This window comes from Diabrotica virgifera, chromosome 1 (assembly GCF_917563875.1).
Source record: "Diabrotica virgifera virgifera chromosome 1, PGI_DIABVI_V3a".
In the NCBI taxonomy this organism is placed as follows: Eukaryota; Metazoa; Arthropoda; class Insecta; order Coleoptera; family Chrysomelidae; genus Diabrotica; species Diabrotica virgifera.
Genome location: NC_065443.1, coordinates 75,562,366 through 75,583,943, shown reverse-complemented (window position 1 = coordinate 75,583,943; position 21,578 = coordinate 75,562,366). Strand labels below are relative to the sequence as shown.

Here is a 21,578-nt window from a genome sequence, read left to right as displayed (position 1 = left end):
TTACTACATATTGTTAAAAAGTGTTCGACTGTTAATCGGACGTTACACTGATCACATATAGGTGGATTTTTCTTTGTGAATAGGTAAGAGTGCGTTAATCTTATATGACCTAGACGTAAACAAACGCGTAACCACAATTTGTTCTCGTCTATTGCGTGACGACGGGAGCCACTGAGACACATTATTTTTAATTTTATTTAGCTTGGAATTAGTTTGAAACCACTCATTTCGCCACAAAAACAACACTTTATTTTTAAAATAAGATTTTAAGTCACTGGAAACACACTTGTCTATCGGCTCTGAAAAATCACTTAAAATTGCCTCTCGTGCGGTCCTGTCACCTTCTTCATTTCCTATTATTCCGACGTGTGAGGGAACCCATAAAAATTGGACGCTTCTTCCATGTTCATGAGCTTGGGAAAGCTGGTATTGTAGCAACTTTTCAAAAGGATGTTTCGGAAAAATATGTATTAATGAGTTTAGAGAGCTAAGGGAATCTGTTATGATCAGGGCTTTTGTGAGTGTAAACTCGTTAAGAAGTTTCACAGCGCGGTATATGGCGTAGAGTTCAGCTGAATATGTGTTACATGCTGGGGGTAAACAAGTGAAATGTTTTGAATTGTACAACTGATTGGTCTTTAAGTTTGTCTCCTGTAGACAAATAATATCTGGAGAATATTCAGATAAAAGAAGCTGTAGCATAGGGAGACGATGGAAAAATCTATCAATGTTCCATTGAAGTATCGCGTTGAATGTTGTTAACAGATTCGGAGTTAGATGATACTGAACAATTGTCTACAGAAGAGTCACTGTCTAAGTCAGAAATCTCATTCCCTAAATAGTTGTGTAGTTTCTTTTGAAGTTTTGTAAACTTGGTTTTTGTAGATCTATCATTTGCATATTGATAGCTGCTTTGTAAAAGATAGAGTAAACCAGCCATATCAGTTGTAAATGTTTTAACGACGCTAATAGTGTCGGGGGAGCCTTGGACATTATCAATAAGTAAAGACAATTGGTGGTAATTTAAAACGAATGGTGGGGTATGATTATCAATAAAATTTTCAAGAGTTACCCGTGTAGATGGGACTTTAGATGAGCGCGGTTTTTTTGGTTTAGATGATTTGGGTTTTGCAAACAGATTTTGTGGTGAAATTGCTGAGTCTGAAGGAGGCGTATCGATCTCACCAATACTGCGTTTTATGGAAGAACTTGCGTTTTCGCAAGTGCTATTAGAGTTTTCACTTAGATGCTGTGGCTTTATTACATTTGGAGGTACTGGAGCAAACTCATTGGTAGTGGCAGAAGTCGAGCTTGAGGTTTTATTTGTAAGATTGGTTGAAATGGTTGTTTCAGAAAATTGTGGTGATGTATCAGTTTTATTAGAGTTTTCTGCAGTTGTATCTAATGGAAAAGGTGCTGATAGATTGGAGGGTCTTGCCTCCGAAGTTTGTGAAAACGGTATTGCCGCTGAATGAGGTTGATTGAAAGTGTTGCTATGAGTAGGAGTATTAGTAATTTCTTGGTCGTGAAGATTTGTAGGTGTAGGTGATATGCTCGGATTTGATAATGAATAACTTGATGACTGCTGAGTGTTTGGTACCTTGTGTAATATACTTGTTGGATCTGTTGGATTTGGTACTTCATTGTTTGACTCAATATGAGTTGATTCCGTTACTGAACTGTTATTGCATTGGGATGATATGTGTCCTGTATTTTTGCAAATAAAGCAGGTGAGTGTACCTTGTGACAAAAATATGCGGTGAGGTGTTTGGTCAAAATTTATTAGAATAGAATCTGGAATTGCTGATGTTATAGGGCTTACATAAACTTGCCTCCGAAAACTCAGTATGTGACTATATTCGGGAAGAGTGGAGCTAATTTTCAGAAATGTTATTGGGGAAATAAGCTTTAAACCGATATTCTGTAATTCTTCAACTAATACTTGATGAGGAATTGACGGGCATACACCAGACAAGACTAGTCTTTCTGCTGGAGAGACAAGTCTCCGTGCTGTTACAACTTCGCCGAGTACTTTTATAGAGCCATGTTGTGTCATGAAATTATCTACTACGGTTTTGTTTGCTAAATACATGCAGATTCTATTATGAGATAATCTAGATGAAAATATAATATTTTTTGGGTTGATGATTGTGCCCAAAGGAATTAAATAATCCTGAAGTTTAGCATTATCGATACAACTAAATACAATTGCTTGGGTCTTACTCGGAAAAGACTGTGAAGCGGCTGAAGCATAACTGTTTGTGATATTTGAACGTTGATTTACTGGACTGGTTAGATCGGAAGGTGTGTTTACATTGTGTGAAGACATTTTAAGCTGCGGTGGCGAAAGCTTGAGTCCGACTCTGGTAAGTGACAAACCAACCGCATGCTAGCTAACCTCACAAAATGATTGTACGTTGGTGTATTTTTCTTATTTGACGTTTTCTTTTCACAATAATAAACTAATAATTACGTATAGATGACTTACGTAGTAGTATCTAGTAGATAAACACTTTAGTTTTAAAAAACTATTTAATAATACCACTTGTTTTTAGTAAAAACTAGGAGTACAATATCACTACAACTTTACCATAACTTGCCAGGGCCGGTCTACTGATTTAATTATTGTTATTGCTTTCGAACGCTACACAGAAATAATTGTTCAAACTGATTATAGTCCAAGAAATGAAGCTTAAAACAGGACAAAATTTTTACAGAATGGACCAATTTGCATGAAAATTTGGAATTGTTTACTTTACCCTCTTCTTAAAATCTATATTGCGCCGAAGGGCGCTTTTTATTTATTTTTTTTTTTTTTGTTTTAATGAAAACTACCCCTTATTGCCAAAAATATATACAAAAGCTTAAAAGGAGTGAAATAATTATTATCTAATACTCTGACTTTATTGTTAGCTCTTTCAACCCTTTAAAAGATCATTTTTAAGGGTGAATTTCTCAAATTTGCTTAACTTAAGGAGGATAAAATTTGGATCGAATGATTTAGGTAATGATGCTTTGATATTCTTAATATAATTTGTGAATATTTAAACCCTTAAAAATTTTTTTTATTTTTTAAGGGTGGAAACTACCCCTTATTCCGAACTCTACAAAAAAGTTTATACTTAAACAGTGAAATTTAGTTAAGATGAATTAAATAATGATTTTTTGGTGCTCTAAGTATAATTTTTATATATTTCAACCCTTTGAAAATTCAAGAAATGTAATTTTCATTACACCAATTGTGGCTCAATTCCATATAGATATATTAAATTTGAACATGCCACAAGAAAACAGTTTCAGATCCTTGCATCCTCTGGAGTGTATATTTATTTTCAGTAATTCATTGGCATGGTATAAACTCTTGGTATAAACATGTCCAATCTACACACATCTTTCAATCATTTGATACCCTAAATATCTTAAATACATTATATATACAGTTGAGTCCGCGAGTCTTTACCCGTGCGTCATCATTTAAAGCATACGAAGTAAGTCGTAAATTTACTAAACGCAACGGCAAGTGGATATTATTCCGATCACGGGTTATAGTATAAAATTTGACGTTATCAAATAAATAGAATGTCAAATTTAAGTTTTGCTTTAAAATTTTGGTGCATAATTACAGCTGCATTTAAGTAGCTTAATAAATTATTTTATTATCATTGATTAATAAATAAATAAACAATTTATAAAAGAATTCAATAACATATTTTCTTTTTGTTATTTTATTCACTTTGGCGGAACCTTAAACACAAGCATTCAACTGTGTCAACAATGAGGTTAGCTTTGTACGTTGTCAAAATTTATCGTAAAATAACGAAAATAACATAAACTTATCACAAAATTTCTAACTCCAATATAAAATTAGTTGTGAAAACAACTGTTTGTATACTATAAAAAACTTCAAAATGCAAAAATTCGACAAAATAACAGCAAAATATTCAACAAACTGACAGCCACAAAAGTAAACAAACCAAAACGTCAGAAATTGTACTTAAAATATGTGAAGACATCCCCAATCGTCTTTCTTTGTACCTATCTCTTTTCAATGCACTGAGTCTAAATCGTTCATAAAAATAACATGTGTTTTTACTTAATAACAGACGGCAGTTGGTTTGTCATTAATTTCATGCGTGGAAGAGAATGATGCTAAATAAAAAGTATGTGTTTTATCTCGCCAGGTATTAATGACGCACGGGTAAAGACTCGCGGACTCAACTGTAAGTACATACTTATATTTAGTGATTTGTAAAAAATAGATATACAGTGGAACCCCGATAAGTCGGCCCCCGATAACCCGGAAGTCTGGCTAACCCGGACCGATTTTCATCAGATAAACATTTTGATTTTCAATACATATTTTGTGTTTTGACAATGACACCCGTTCTGGGCGTCGAAATGTTAATAAAATTGTTTTTCAATTTAATTGTGGCTTATTTCCCATCAAAATAGTTAATTATCAGATAAATATTTCAAAAATAAAAATGTATGTATGTAATATATTATTTGAGAGATTATTTCATTCATAGGAGATTCTGCCCAATAGAAAGCTACAGAAATCTGAATTAAATCGATAATTTTTGATAATCTCCCGTCGTTAAGTATATTACGTCAGATGCCCTTCGTTGCTACGAAAAAATACTTCCAGTGACATTAATGACAATTAATGTTTTAAAAATTATAAAAGTGATGACTTTCAATCGTCAAATATTTATAAAAACTTTGTGTTTAATGGTACTTACATAAATAAATTACAATAAAATTTTGGTTTTGAACAGTTTTATTCATGAAATAATCGCAACAAATTGCACTCGACCTCTGAAATTAATATAGAATTTTTGCTCCCGTGACACTTTGACATAATTTCACTCGCCTTCGGCTCGTGAAATTAAAACTGTCAAAATGTCACTCGGGAAAAATTCAATAATTTCAGAGCTCTTGTGCAATTACTACTGATTATTTCATTCATAGGAGATTCTTACCAATAGAAAGCGTCTTTCTTTGTACCTATCTCTTTTCAATGCACTGAGTCTAAATCGTTCATAAAAATAACATGTGTTTTTACTTAATAACAGACGGCAGTTGGTTTGTCATTAATTTCATGCGTGGAAGAGAATGATGCTAAATAAAAAGTATGTGTTTTATCTCGCCAGGTATTAATGACGCACGGGTAAAGACTCGCGGACTCAACTGTAAGTACATACTTATATTTAGTGATTTGTAAAAAATAGATATACAGTGGAACCCCGATAAGTCGGCCCCCGATAACCCGGAAGTCTGGCTAACCCGGACCGATTTTCATCAGATAAACATTTTGATTTTCAATACATATTTTGTGTTTTGACAATGACACCCGTTCTGGGCGTCGAAATGTTAATAAAATTGTTTTTCAATTTAATTGTGGCTTATTTCCCATCAAAATAGTTAATTAGATAAATATTTCAAAAATAAAAATGTATGTATGTAATATATTATTTGAGAGATTATTTCATTCATAGGAGATTCTGCCCAATAGAAAGCTACAGAAATCTGAATTAAATCGATAATTTTTGATAATCTCCCGTCGTTAAGTATATTACGTCAGATGCCCTTCGTTGCTACGAAAAAATACTTCCAGTGACATTAATGACAATTAATGTTTTAAAAATTATAAAAGTGATGACTTTCAATCGTCAAATATTTATAAAAACTTTGTGTTTAATGGTACTTACATAAATAAATTACAATAAAATTTTGGTTTTGAACAGTTTTATTCATGAAATAATCGCAACAAATTGCACTCGACCTCTGAAATTAATATAGAATTTTTGCTCCCGTGACACTTTGACATAATTTCACTCGCCTTCGGCTCGTGAAATTAAAACTGTCAAAATGTCACTCGGGAAAAATTCAATAATTTCAGAGCTCTTGTGCAATTACTACTGATTATTTCATTCATAGGAGATTCTTACCAATAGAAAGCTACAGAAATCTGAATTAAATCGATAATTTTTGATAATCTCCCGTCGTTAAGTATATTACGTCAGATGCCCTTCGTTGCTACGAAAAAATACATTCAGTGACATTAATGACAATTAATGTTTTAAAAATTATAAAAGTGATGACTTTCAATCGTCAAATATTTATAAAAACTGTGTGTTTAATGGTACTTACATAAATAAATTACAATAAAATTTTGGTTTTGAACAGTTTTATTCATGAAATAATCGCAACAAATTGCACTCGACCTCTGAAATTAATATAGAATTTTTGCTCTCGTGACACTTTGATATAATTTCACTCGCCTTCGGCTCGTGAAATTAAAACTGTCAAAGTGTCACTCGGGAAAAATTCAATAATTTCAGAGCTCTTGTGCAATTACTACTGATAATGTGTATTTGTGTAATTTGAACTATACGATAGTAAAAATGTCTCATGGCACAAGCCGGCAGAAACAACAGGCACCTCTAATCAATGGTCTTAGTTTTCACTGTTCTTAATACATAATAACAAAATATTTCGATAACCCGGATAGGCCGCGGTCCCGATTAATCCGAGTTATCGAGGTTCCACTGTATAACGATATTTGAAAAATACTGACGAGCACATTCAAAATGAAAAAGATCGTTACTTTAACAAATAAACACATCATAAGTGGTGTTTCTACTTTCACCTGGAGCTGAGGGCGTAGATTCGTCCCGCCGAAAATGTACGGATACACGCATACACAAACATGAGTAATATAGACGTATTCGAATGTGTTTTATGGTTCCATGAGTCGAGTATGAATCAATGTATTCGTGTATATAAGTTTCTAACGTACACAATACAAAAAAAGTGAAATTTAATATAAAAATTTCTTCTTGGTAAAAGTTATATTTGTTTAAAAAGCCCTAAAGAGCTACAAACATATAAACAAAACGTTTTCGCTCTGTAACAAGAGCATCATCAGTGTTACAAGAACATGGTGAGCCAACCAAAAAAAAAGGTCAAAGCCTTTCAAAAAACAGACAAAAGCCTTATATAAATGAACACATCGAAAAATCCAAAGGATGTATAAAATTCCTAAGGATACGGCCCCAGGGCAACATATGACTCCCACACGTGGTAAGTGGATCAAAAGGTAACTAGGTAATTATGTTACAATTACTAATGAAATAAAAAATTTTAGTAGTTCCAAAATGATACAAAATCTAGGCATCGGATAAAAAAGTTTATTTGAAGAAAGTGTATTTTTTTGTTCTTCTTAAAGGCGGTGCAGGCTCGTTTTTTTAATACTGTATTTAATTACAGAGTAATTTCCACATAAAAATATATTTTTCAAATTGGGCTCTGTACCGCCATTCTTTATTATATTACGAATACGTGTGCCAAATATCTCGAAAAAATATTCAAAATTACAGCGGCAATCTTGGAACACGTTTTTGCTACCTGTTGATCGCTACTGTTTCCTCTTAATAAGTTATCCTCGAAAATGCATAGTTTCCCGTCTTTTAACTGTGAAACTACAAAATTTGCCATTTGACGAAGAAGAGCTAACCTATAATAAAGTATCGCTCGGTTATTATTAGTCTTGAAGAAAATTAAAGTAAACCATTTTATTTATTTTTTCAAAAGGTATATTTTTATTAATGACACTTGTTTTGATAAAACGCATAATTTTTGAGTTATGAGCAGAAAACTGATTAAAAACATTGATTTTTTCGATATTAAACTAACACTTTCGATAGCGAATAAATAGAAAACTATTTATTTTATCAAAAAAATATATAGAACATTTTTTGCTTAGAATTATTCTCTTTACCATTTTTTGCGGTCAAAATATAATAAAAAAATTCAGACCCCGAGATGGGGTGGTAACCACCCCCATGGTAAAAGCGCCTTTCGGCATGATATAGATTTTGATCATTGGACTATCCACTACTTAATCTCAAATTTTCAAGAAATCGATCCATTCTGTAAAAATTGCGAGGTGAAAAGCTTCGATTCCTGGACTATTGTGAAACGGGATATTCTGTATTATATGAAAGATCGCTATTAATTCATATATTAATATCAGATAATCAATTAAATTCCAAATGTAAATCTGTCTAGCAGTATTAATTCGTTGCATATACATATACGGAAATTCCATGATACTAATTGCTGTTGTGTAAATGATACAAATATGTTTAATATTGTAATCCAAGTTATTAAAAATCTGTATAGGAAAGGGTGCAATAAATAAATTTTTATTCTTCAATTACTTGCTCGCAATAAAAGGCTAATAAGGGGTAGCATAATATTGGGTGTAACGACCGTAGCTCAGCAGCCAAGAAACTGGGCTTCTAACTTAGGTTAAAGTCTAGATTAGACCATATTTCCAAACAGTGTTATATATGCAGCAGATAGGCCAATGCAATCCTTAGAGGTCTTCAACTTTCTTGTACTGATGATGCAGAAGGGTAGGTAATTAAATAACTTCTTTGGGCCTTATTAAATGAAATTGTATTTCGATTCAGATAACATTATATTTACAATTCACAATCTGTAACTAAACCATCACAACATGTTTACGATAATATCTAAGACCTATACTAATAGTGTTACGCTATACCTACTCGTGTCTAACAATAAAGTACGAATCCCTGTGCCTTTACACCTATTCTGTATGTATATTGTATATCCATCAAACTATAATACCAATACGTACCTATAGTTCAATGTCGTGTTTTCTTATTGTCTTGATACTTGGTAAGGTTAATTCGAGTTAAAACAATAATAAGATTATTCAAAATTGGGCGTAGAACATATTTTATATTAATTACACAGAGTGTTATAATATCACTGCACTGGAATTAAGTGAGCTGTTAAATAGGGCACTTGGTCAGTGGTGCTTCTTTGTAGCGTAAATCCTGCTTGTTCAAATGGTATTTCTTGAAATAGCTTTGAGCCAATTCTGCTGAAGATAACAGAATTGGAATGAACCTGAAGGGAGATAACTCTCTGTCTTGTCTGCTGTTTTGCTGGTTTAAGGATTGTTATGATTTTTGTTAGCTTGAAGAGGTTTGGTAGGTTACTTGATTTAACTATACCTGTATTAAAATTTAGACAAGATTTTTGTAGATTTCTCACAATGGATCAAGAACTCAGGCGGCACGGCATCCATGCCAAGTGCCTCTTTAGGTTTAATGCATTTTTGAAAGTTAAGGTTCCTTTTTTATAGTAGTGATGAACTAAACTAGGTATAAACAAGTGGAAACTAACCAAAAAAGAATGGAATTACATAAGTAGAATGGAGAGGACCAGAATTGTTGAAATAGCAAGAGATGAATCACTTAGTAGAAGTATGGACAGATCTTACAAAAGATGGAGACATACAGAAAAGAGGTATCAATCCAATAAGAACCATCCACCAATAAGAATCCATGCAATAAGAACAAATAATTAAAAACAATAGAAAACGGTAAACGGATTATTACAAACGAACATCTAATAGTCAGGGATCCCAGGCCTATTTTCAGCATTTACTACTAACAAGCTAATTTTTCGTGAGTAGCTTCATTTTGACGAGCCGCCCAATTTGTTTCCTTACAACAAGCTAGGAGCGATCTTAACAAATGGCACAGAGCAATTCTAACCTGGAGACCATACCAACACAAAAGACCCAGAGGCAGACCTCCTATGAGATGGACAGATGATCTGAAACGAACTGCCGGGAAAAATTGGCTACAAGTAGCGTACAACAAAAAACAATGGAAAGGAAGACTTGAAGAGGCTTATGTTCAGATGTGGACGTGAATGGCTAGACGAAGAAGAAAGAAGAAGATAATGTACCTATATAATATAATTTGTTTAAAATATAAATAACAAAATTATTATCCGGGATATAAAATATTTTTTTGTTGAAAACGGGGGACTCTTTGATAAAACCTTGCACCTTTTAGGACAAATATTTTTTTCTACGAGCGTGCAAAAATGTCTACTTTCGCGCACGCATTTTAGTTTAGAAAGTTTTACTTTTCCGCACGCGTGTTACTTTTCCGCACGCGGTTTACTTTTCCGCACGCGGTTTTTACTTTTCCGCACGCGTATCCACCGTCATGGAAACCAAGATCGTCGTCATGCTAACTAATTATATTGAAAGTTTGGTTTTGACAACATTGTCAAAGAATTAAGCCAACTTTTTAACAATTTTATTATTATCAAATACAAAATATGTAATTTTAATTATATCTATTTATTATTTACAATGTTTATATTGAACGTACAACTGAATCCTACGCTTTTTTCTTCAAATATGCTGTTAACTTAAAATAATCGCTTATATTGACATTTTTTTCAATTTTTAATACTGACTTGAGCATGGAATAGCGGGACCACAAAGTATTTGGTTTGCAGATTTTGGATAGACTAATAAAATAAGCCAAAAACACTTCTTCTTTTAAGCTATTTACACTACACCAACTCATAAAAATATTGTATTCTTTCTTGTACCTGTTTGCTGATTTTTCCGGTAACAAATTAAGATAATTGACAACCTCGAGGATAGATGGAGGTAGTTCTCGTCACTTGATGCCATCTAAATCACTGAATTATTTTTTAATTCGTAAGTAAAGATAAATTTTAAAGTGTGTGACGTGCTTCTTGACAATAATTGCTTTGTTTGACATCGTTGCTATGCCCATAGAAAAAAGTGTTGTCTGATTTGGGCTATGCCTTTAAAATATTAAAACCTGTACATAACAGGTATTTAGGCACCGCATTGAATTTAATTCGGTGTTATTAGATCGTCGTCATGCTAACCAATTATAGTAGGAAACAGAGGTTGAACCTTGCAAAATGGACACAAGTCCGGTTTTATTTTTTTTCTGGTAGATCAAGGGGTGCTTATTATAAGACTAACTTTTTCTGAAAAAATTTCTCCCCGGAACCCCCTTTTTCATCCCTTTAAAGGGGGTAATTTGTGGTTTTTGCGGAACGTAGCCCTTCCTGTACCTTTTACAAAAAATTTTTTTTGTAGAAATATGAAGAGGACTATATTTTCTATGATTTATTTCCCGACAGCATATGTCTATCATCCACCGTTTAGCGGGGGTGGCGCCCCAAAGTTGACAAATTTTTAAAAAAGATGTTTTTAAAAAATATATATTTTTCCCTAACTGTAACGGAAATTAGGAAGAAATCCTGCGACAATTATTCACAACTAAGTGACTGATTTTTTGGTATAGGTTTCACTTAAGGGTAATTGGCCTATTTTTAATTACAGGGTGTTACATTTTAAAAAACCCCTTTTTATACCATCTGAACCGTTTATGCTAGAGTAAAAAGACTTTCAGTGATTACCCATGTACTGGTGCTATTTACAAATTTGTATAATTTACCCCCATTTTTTCCTCGGAACCAAACAAAAAAAAGAAGAATTAATAAATAAAGTGATTTTTTTGAAATCCTTCACACACAATGCCCTTTATTAATATGCTTCATATATCATTTTGTGCACGTTATTATTACCCATGCACGGACACCAAAAGCGATTTCCTAGTGCAACCCCTGTAGCCAAAAATAAATAAATAAAATGGGGGTTGAAACTTATTTTTTGTTTTTTGATCCATACGGGCATATGCTTCATCAATAGTGCTTTTCAAAAATATATATGGTTATTGCAACATTCCTGCGGAAACCACCCCTATCCTTGAAAATATACTGCAGAAACTACCCCTATCCCTTTGCGAGCATGTTTTTACAATTTCCTCATTACTTATGCATTCTTTTTAAACAAAACTTATACAAGGTTAAAGACCACTATTTACTCTAAAAATTAGGTTCTATTAATTTTTTTCGAATAAGCAACCGTTACGGCAAAGTGGCGCCGTAAACTTCGTGATATGCTTGGCGGGCTCCAGTTTTTGTTTTTTATTTCGTCACTTGTTTGTTTTATTGATAAAGTACTTATGTAAAATAAAACAACACAGTGTAAGCTACAAATTATGACCTATACACATTTTACATTCTTTGCCCCCCAAAGCCACAGTGGTGGCCCAAAATCAATTTTTGCATATTTTCGCCACATACACGCATTTTATTTCATTAATGCTACCTTAATAGCACAATATTCACCCTTAAGTGGTCGCTAAGCAGTGGCGAATCCAGGGAGGGGTGATGGGGGCGATCACCCCCCCCCCTCCCTCAAACCAAAAGTGATATTATATTTAAAGATTATAAAAATATTCATTTATTTTTATAGAAATACTTATATTATTATTTTTATAATGATGGCGTCCTTTTTATGTTTTAGCGACAGTGGCGGATCCAGTATCGTTAAGGGGCGTGCCAATTGGCTAAATTTCTATAAAAATAAATGAATATTTTTATAATCTTTAAATATAATATCACTTTTGGTGTGAGAGGGGGGTGATCGCCCCCATCACCCCTCCCTGGATCCGCCACTGCTTAGCGACCACTTAAGGGTGAATATTGTGCTATTAAGGTAGCATTAATGAAATAAAATGCGTATAGGTGGCGAAAATATGCAAAAATTGATTTTGGGCCACCACTGTGGCTTTGGGGGGCAAAGAATATAAAATGTGTATAGGTCATAATTTGTAGCTTACACTGTGTTGTTTTATTTTACATAAGTACTTTATCAATAAAACAAACAAGTGACGAAATAAAAAACAAAAACTGCAGTCCGCCAAAGCATATCACGAAGTTTACGGCGCCACTGTGCCGTAACGGTTGCTTATACGAAAAAAATGAATAGGACCTAATTTTTAGAGTTAATAGTGGTCTTTAACCTTGTATAAGTTTTGTTTAAAAATAATGCATAGGTAATGATAAAATCGTAAAAACATGCTCGCCAAGGGATAGGGGTAGTTTCTGCAGTATATTTTCAAGGATAGGGATGGTTTCCGCAGGAATGTTGCAATAACCATATATATTTTTGAATAGCAGAATTGATGAGGCATATGCCCATATGGATCAAAAAGCAAAAAACAAAAAAAAATTTCAACCCCCATTTTATTTATTTATTTTTGGCTACAGGGGTTGCACTAGGAAATCGCTTTTGGTGTCCGTGCATGGGTAATAATAACGTGCACAAAATGATATATGAATCATATTAATAAAGGGCATTGTGTGTGAAGGATTCCAAGAGAATCACTTTATTTATTAATTCTTCTTTTTTTTTGGGTGGTTCCGGAGAAGAATGGGGGTGTATTATATAAATTTGTAAATACCACCAGTACATGGGTAATCGCTGAAAGTCTTTTTATTCTAGCATAAACGGTTAAGATGGTATAAAAAGGGGTTTTTTAAAATGTAACACCCTGTAATTTAAAATAGGGCAATTATCCTTAAGTGAAACCTATACCAAAAAATCAGTCACTTATTTGTGAAAAATTGTCGCAGCACTTTTTCTTAATATCCGTTGAAGTTAGGGAAAAATATATTTTTTTTTAAAACATCTTTTTTAAAAACTTGTCAACTTTGGGGCGCCACCCCCGCTAAACGGTGGATGATAGACCTATGCTGTCGGAAAATAAATAATAGAAAATATAGTCCTCTTCATATTTCTATAAAAAAATTTTTTTGTAAAAGGTACAGGAAGGGCTACGTTTCGCAAAAACCACAAATTACCCCCTTTAAAGGGGTGAAAAAGGGGGTTCCGGGGCGAAATTTTTTCAGAAAAAGTTAGTCTTATAATAAGCACCCCTTGATCTACCAGAAAAAAAATAAAACCCGACTTGTGTCCATTTTGCAAGGTTCAACCTCTGTTTCCTACACTAATATAGAAAGTTTGGTTTTGACAACCTTGTCAAAGATTTAATTTGTGTATGTATTTTTATATTAATTCAATTAATTTGGTCATTTTTAAATGTTCGTAGAAAAAATATTGTTCCTAACTCTTGCAGAAAGTCTCTTTTCCGCACTCGACTGCTTGCCGAACTCCGCTTCGCTTCGTTCGGCAAACTGCAATCGCGTGCGGAAAAGTATGACTTTCTGCACTTGTTAGGAAAATAACTATTTCGGCTAATTTGGATAATTATCTTGATTATTTTTTAATGATTTTAACTTCCAATCGTATAGTAAGATATTTGCTCACGTGTTTAATTCTGTCCAATCAGATTAAAATTATACTGAGAATTATCTACTGTAGAAAATTACCGATATAATTTTTTTAAGTAGATTGTTTCTGTTTAATGGCAACCAGTTTCCTAGTTTTGACAACTGTCATATTTAAGAAAATATCCATAATATACGTCATAGAGTTATATATTAGCATAGAGAGAGTGTCATTCAGAGCGAAGTGACGACACCATCTTTTTTATTTGGATTAGTGCTGTTTCACTCTTACGCATAGTAAAGCTGCTACAGTTGTCCTCCTCTTCCGTGCCTATATTCACACTGAATGTCGTCATAGATTTTCGATACAATGTGTTAGAAAGAGATGCAGCAAACCAGTCCATGAGATCTTGTCGTCAGGAAGCTCGGAAGGTAGGCTCCCTCTATGTTAATATATACCTCTATGATATACGTATTAAAAAATAATCTTACGAATATTACACGACAGTAAGAATAAATAAGAAAATAATGCTTCATTTTTACTCAAATGTGTTGTCATTGGGCGATAGCCACTCGAGCCCTGCGGGCTCTTGTGTCTATTGCCAGACAACAAATTTTCGAAAACGGTCGCATTATTTTCAATTTATTCTCACTCTCTTGTGATATTATACCCGAAAATTAAAAAAAAAACAGTGAGTAATGAATTTTTGAGAATCGTCAAATCAACATATTTGTTATGCTATCTTTGTTATCTACCACATACGGAAATTGGTAAGGAAAAAAGCTGGGCATCTCGTCAAAATGAAGCTTCTCACGAAAAATTAGCTTGTTAGTAGTAAATGGTGAAAATATGCCTGGGATCCCTGACTATATCTAATGTATCAATATAAAATAAAATATTTTCAGTCGCATTCACCAACTTCAGTCGCCAGGGAACCGCCTTCAAGAGCATTTTTCAACAATGTGACGGACAGTTTGTCGTTGCGCACCAAAGTCACACTTAGGAGTAAGGGCTTTTCCTTATCTATGTAAGCTGTCAGCACATCTACCGCTGCTTGTTCTTATTCTGTTCGATGTTGTCTATATATTGCGGAGAGGTTCAAAAACTGGCGGTTTCTGATCGATAATCTTCTTCCCTCCCATAATCTTCTTCATGCGTTGGTGAGACTGAAATGTTCCTGGTCTAAGGAAGTGGCCCTTGAAAATGGAAGATTACTGGAGCGCAGTATATTCATTTCGATATCAACCTTGTCGTGGATGGGTCGTGGATGGATAGTTGATTGTTAGCCTGGGTGTTTCTATATTCTCTGAGAAGTGAATGACTTCTATTCAATCGGAAGTCAATAGTTCGATGTTGGTCTAATCTTACCTGAGATCTGTCGCGTCGTCTGGTTTATTTGGGTGTCAAAAATCTTTATGTGTTTGCTATTGAGCCATACCGAGGAAACCAATTCAACTGCCGAATATACAAGTGCGAGAACGTATGATCTGAGTACGGAGGTTGACTAACCCCGTATGGTGCTACATAGCTTTTTGGATTATATTACGTATTTCGCGTTTTTAATTTTGCTGTCGTTTTTGTAGGTGTTTTTTAAAACATAAAGTTCTATCAAGAGTTACTCCAAGATATTTTGGTGTTGAGTTACGACTCACTAGTCTGTTTTCAAAATAAACGGAGAGTTAATAAATAAGCAGAATGGCTTAGTAGTCGAGGAAATGAAGCATTTTGGCTCTCAATTTTTTCGTCCAGAATGGATTTACTTAAAATTTTCACAGAAGGTAGGGAATAGTCCAAGGATCATTTTCTATATCATGCCGCTGTACTCTAAAACCTTGGAGGTGGTTGCCACCCCATCTCGGGGGTAGCAATTTTTTTATTAAATTTTAACCATGTAAATCGATGTAAAACGTAATTTTAAGAAAAAAATGTTTGTTACATTTTTTTCGTAAAACTAATATTTTTCGAGTTTTTCGCGGTTGAAAGTAACAGTTTTTCGACGAAAAAATCCACTTTTTTAGAGAGTTTTTTGAGAATAACTCCAAAAATATGCATTTAATCAAAAAAACTGTAGCTATTGAAATTGTGTCTTTTAGTAACAAACCAAATTCTTTTTCTATAATATTTTTACGAATAATACAAACCGAGCTAAGGCATGTTAAAGGTTAGCTTTTTTCGTCAAATGTATAATTTGAAATATTAAAAGTCAAATAATGGGAAAGCTTGGCATTTTTTGAGGAAAACTTAATTTTTTTTTCAATGATATAATTAGACCTTTAAAAATAAAAAAAAAAGTTTCTAGCATAAAAATTGAGTGACTTATGATAAAAAAAAGGTCGCTAACTGCTTTTCTTTATGAAAAAATCAGTGAAAACAACCCCTTAACTACCCTCTTAATTAAAAGTTGGTCTTTACCTTTCTGTAATTCCTTTTATATTTGTATTATCAATACACTTAAGAAGTTTGACCCGTTTAAAAGGCCTAATTTTAGAAAAATTTGGAGTTTTAAAAATTAGTTTTTTGCAATTTCGTATTATTCACCATTTTCTTCAAAATATCTCCAAAAATACTAGAGATACGAAAAAAATTATTAATTACTAAATTATAGCTTTTTTCATAACTAAAATTTTCTTATGCACAGATTTTCATTACAGTGAACAGTTAGCGAGATATAGCTGTTTAAAACCTCTATTTATGAGCAATCAACCCCTTATCGAGCCCTTTAAACCCACCCAATTAAAACTAAGGGATCTTACGGAATTTAATTTGCATAGTTTTATATCTCTTTAAAAATTCTAAAAAAGCATTTTTGAAAAAAAATTTTGTCGCCAAAAATAAAGGAGCTATGTTTATAAAACGAATTTTTTTTTCGAAAAATTCGAATAGTCCCCTTATAGAGCATTTTCAATGTATATAATACCACAGAACTAGTTCGTATACTGGAAGATGACTAAAAAACTATTTATATTTGTATTTGTACATATTTGTAAATTCGTATTGTTGTGTAAATAAATTTTTGTAATTCTTTAATTCTACTTTTTTTTCTGTAAGTATAGATCTATTAACTTATCTACTTATAAAAATTGCAATGTTATTAAGGGTGGTTTTTAAGGGTTGAAATATGATATTATATCCTTTAGCATAAAACAATCATTATTTAACGAATCAAAACCAAATTTAACCCATATTAAAGTTTACAATGTTTGTATATAATTTTTGAATATAAGGGGTAGTTTAAACCCCTAAAAATAATCAACGCCCTTGAGCATGATTCAGAATATGAAGTACAGGGTGAGATGATCCTACTTTCAAATTTTTAAGTAAATCGATGCAAGTCGAAATGATTCTTTTAGGATAAGTCAATTTTTTATATATCTCCAACAAGGGTGGTTGTAAGGGTTGAAGTATTATAATATTATATTTTAAAGCATAAAACAATCATTATGTAACTAATAAGAACCAAATGTTGACAATATTAAAGTTTAAAATGTTATTTTATAATTTTTTACAATTGGGGGTAGTTTTCACCCTTAAAAAACCAAAAGCGTACAACGTTTCAATATAGAAAATGAACTAGAGGGTGAAATGAGCCTAATACCAAATTTTTGTATAAATCGATGTCGGACGAAAAAATTGCGAGGTTTTGCCATTTTTTCAGTTTCATTTCCTCGACTATAGAGAGAAGAGAAAGAGAAGAGAGGGAAAGAGGAGGGAACATAGAATATAATTATATGAGAAGGAACTGTAATTATGGTTAAAAAAATTAAAATATTGTTCAGATATATTTTATTTTTAAACGAGATTTCTAATTATTGTCACATTTTAAAATACTGCAATCTTTCTAAATGTAGTGTGCCTAATATTTAGGTTATTTGACTTTATTTTGTTTTTTTTTCAGAATTCGTTACTATCCTCACCTCAAAAAAATAGAGCAAGACTGCAAGACAATGGTCCAAATTTTTGTACAAGATCTGCTTGGTTATATAAATCTATAAAAATTGATATTACATATGCTGCTATATTATATTGGAACAAAGTCTTCAAATCTCTTTTTATGTACTTAGATTATGCTATAGCACAGCTTCACGTCTCAATAGAAGGCTTTCTTTCAGTGGCGTAGCTTTCATCCACAGAATTAATATAAAAAATTGAAGTATTAATTTATAACAATGAAATATATAGTATAAAGCACATAAAATATTGGTTAATTTTTTGGTCAACGACGTTTCCTTATTATCTATCTTCATCTTGTTTAACTAGTTAAAAATTAAAATTAAATAAATATAGGCTACTGCGTTTCGAATCAAATTTGAGTCCATTCCCTTACACGTGTTTCTGGGTCTACCCATCATCAGAGCGACTTGTAAGAAGACTGAACTGAATCAAAATGTACCGGCTGGTTGGCAATTATAGTAAAATAATGTACCAAGGTATGTATTTAGCGACCTCTAACGAGATGAAGTGAGTGTCGATAGCGATTAAGGCAAACTGTAAACCCAAGTTTAATCAATCCATTCAAAGCGATGCTAGGAATATTTATATTCCACGAATATATCAACAATTTACCCATGTAAATCACCATACAACATTTTTGTACTCTTTTCATTGAGTAGGTACGAACGTGAAACATAAATATACCTAAACAAAAATATAAATTGCAAAAATTGGATTTCTTTAAGAGGATATCGTACAGAAAAGCTAAAAATAATAGATATTAAAATTATTATGTTAATAATTAACACATTCTGCTTAGAATGTCTAAACTTCTTTCAATTAAGTGAATACGTATCTACAATACCTACAAAAAATGTGTATAAAATATTTTTACAAGCAAGAGTATATATTAATTATACAGAGTATTTCATTAAGAATTGTCCATATAGTAACTAGAGTAACCTTAGCACAAAATACGAAGTTTTAACCTAAAACACTTAAAAATAAAATATTCCTTCTTACCGAGATACAGAGTGTTTTATTACAAATATTCTAAAATGATTTTAGCCCATTGTTTTAAAACCTTCCAATATTGTCTGTTCAAACTTGACAAACAGTTTATACATGTTAGAATACTTTAACTAGTGTTAAAAGATAGTTTTCTGTTGTTACCAAAGGCGTGCTGTAGGGATAGATACTTCTCTTCCCCCTTTTTCTTCCTCACGATCTACGCCACTGTCGCACTTATCATTTCAGCATGTTCTTTGATTCTTCGTTACTTTTCACGTAAATATCATCCTTTTGTCTCAATGCGGTAGAGTAAATAGTTTTCAAGTTATTTGCGTTTAAAGATAATAGTTTCGATAAAATTATGTATCTTAAATAACATTAAATAAGATTATGTCGTGTTTAATTAGTACCTATATTATTTAACGAGCATGTAATGATGGCTATTACTCACCTAGATGAAATTTACACACGAGCCGTAGGCGAGTGTCGTAATTCAACAGAGTGGGTAATAGCCATTACATGCGAGTAGAATACTATACTTTTTCTACAACCTTTTTTTTATTAGTAAAAAAATATAATTATCAACTACTCGAGATTAAAATTATAATTTACAACAATAAATTTTCTTTACCAATAGCACACGGCTGAATAGGTAATTGATTGCCTACTATTAGCAAATGCTGTCTTATGTATTGTAAAAAATACAACAAGAATAGTCTTTCAAGCTTTATTCGGTTCCGAAAAATTATAAGCACAAATTTGTACCTACTGTCATTTTAATAAATAGGAAATGGCTATTATCGGTGGACGTTTTTTGTAACGTTATAATGTACATTTATATATTTAACTATATATAATATGTTAATATATATTTAACACAAAATAACTTTATAAAATAAACCAAATATAAGTTATAAATTCCAATAAATACAGCAAATACGCTAATGGCACTGTCATTAAAAATGATAAACGTCAAAATTTATAGTAAACAAGGTATAAAAGTAAAACATATACAGACGCATTGTTACAGTTAATAATCCTTTAAAAATTTTCAAAGTTAATTATTGATATAAATTACAGTAATTATAGTATATATATAGTATATAAACAAATTTAAATAATTTTATTTGCAGTTTATATACGACTAATATTAAAAGTGGCATGCACCACTTCAATCTAACTTCAGCCCATGAGTAATGACCCGTGAGTAAAGAACTATTACTACGGGTAAAATAACGGGTGTTAGTATATATTCAAAAATAGTGAATAATGAGCATGTCGTTAAACGGTTGTAGAAAAAATACATAAGTAATCTTATTGAATTCATTATATTTAAATGCAAATAAGTTGAAAACTACTTACTCTATCGCAATAAGACAAAAGGATGCTATTTACGTAAAAAATTACGGAGAATCAAAAAACATGCTGAAATGATTATTACGACAGCGGCGTAAGGGGGAAAAGGGGGAAAATATGTATATATCCCTACAGCACGCCTCTGTTAACAGCGGAAAACAACTATCTTTTAACACTAGTCAGAGTATATAACATATATAGGGCTTTTCAACAATAGTCATTTGTTTCAAGCTTCTGTCATAGGTTGTATATTCCGTGTATAATATTAATATACACGGATTATATGAAATATGACAGAAGCTCGAAGTAAATGACAATCGATGAAAAGCCCTTCTCAAATTTGAACAAAAAATATTGGAAGGTGTTAAAACAGTGGGCTAAAATTGTTTTAGAATATTTGTAATAAAACATTCTGTATCTCTGTAAGGAGGAATATTTTAGTTAACTGTTTTAGGTTAAATCTTCGTATTTTGTGCTAAGGTTTCTCCAGTTACTATATGGACAATTCTTAATGAAACGCCCTCTATAGTGTAGTTCTATTTCAAAAATGGTTCACAAAATTGTTAAGTTTGATCGGGATATGGAAAAGATTATTTTTTCCACCTACCTCTACCGAAAATATACTTTTCAGGACCTGATTGTAGGGAGCAAAGTTGTACTTTTCCTCCCTAGGGAGGAAAAGTAAAAGTGACGTCATGGTATTATATTCATGAAATATAACTTATTGACGCCCTGTACAATATCTATTTTGTATTACGTAAGTATCTATACATTTTAACGTTTATTTATAAAACACCCTGTATTTTTCAGAATGGTAAAAAACAGTAAATTGTTATTTTGATTTAACAATGTTTACAGTAATAATTCGACTTATATTTGACAGTTGACAGTTAAATTGTACCTACTTGTTAGTTTTAGTTTTAATAAATTTTGTTGGTTAGTTACATAAACAAAGTAAAAATGAAAAAATGACTTGTTATTTGAGGAAAGTGGAAAAACCATATGTATAACATGGGAGTAAAGTACCTTTTCCTCCCTTGAATGATTACTGCCCTCCGCTACGCGTCGGGCAGTAAGCTTCATTCTCGGGAGGGAAAGTAGCACTTTCCTCCGTTGTTTTACAAATAGCTATTACCTGTTCAAACGCCTAATATTATATATTACATTCAGTCAAGGAGAATTACTAGTTCGTCCTTTAACAATATTTTAATTAAGATAGGACAGAAAGGTAATTTTATGTAGGTATACAATGATAAAC

The 21,578-nt window shown here is 32.3% G+C and overlaps 1 protein-coding gene across 1 annotated transcript in view; it reads left to right on the top strand.

The window, feature by feature from the left end:
• Positions 1 to 18,328, top strand: part of LOC114330235 (neo-calmodulin-like) — a 56,497-nt gene extending 38,169 nt beyond the window's left edge. Inside the window, exon 4 of the mRNA XM_028279558.2 lies at positions 17,919 to 18,328. Within this exon, the coding sequence (XP_028135359.1) occupies positions 17,919 to 17,950 (32 nt within the window). The 3' untranslated portion in view covers positions 17,951 to 18,328. The remainder of the gene's footprint in view (positions 1 to 17,918) is intronic.
• Positions 18,329 to 21,578: the final 3,250 nt, after the last annotated feature.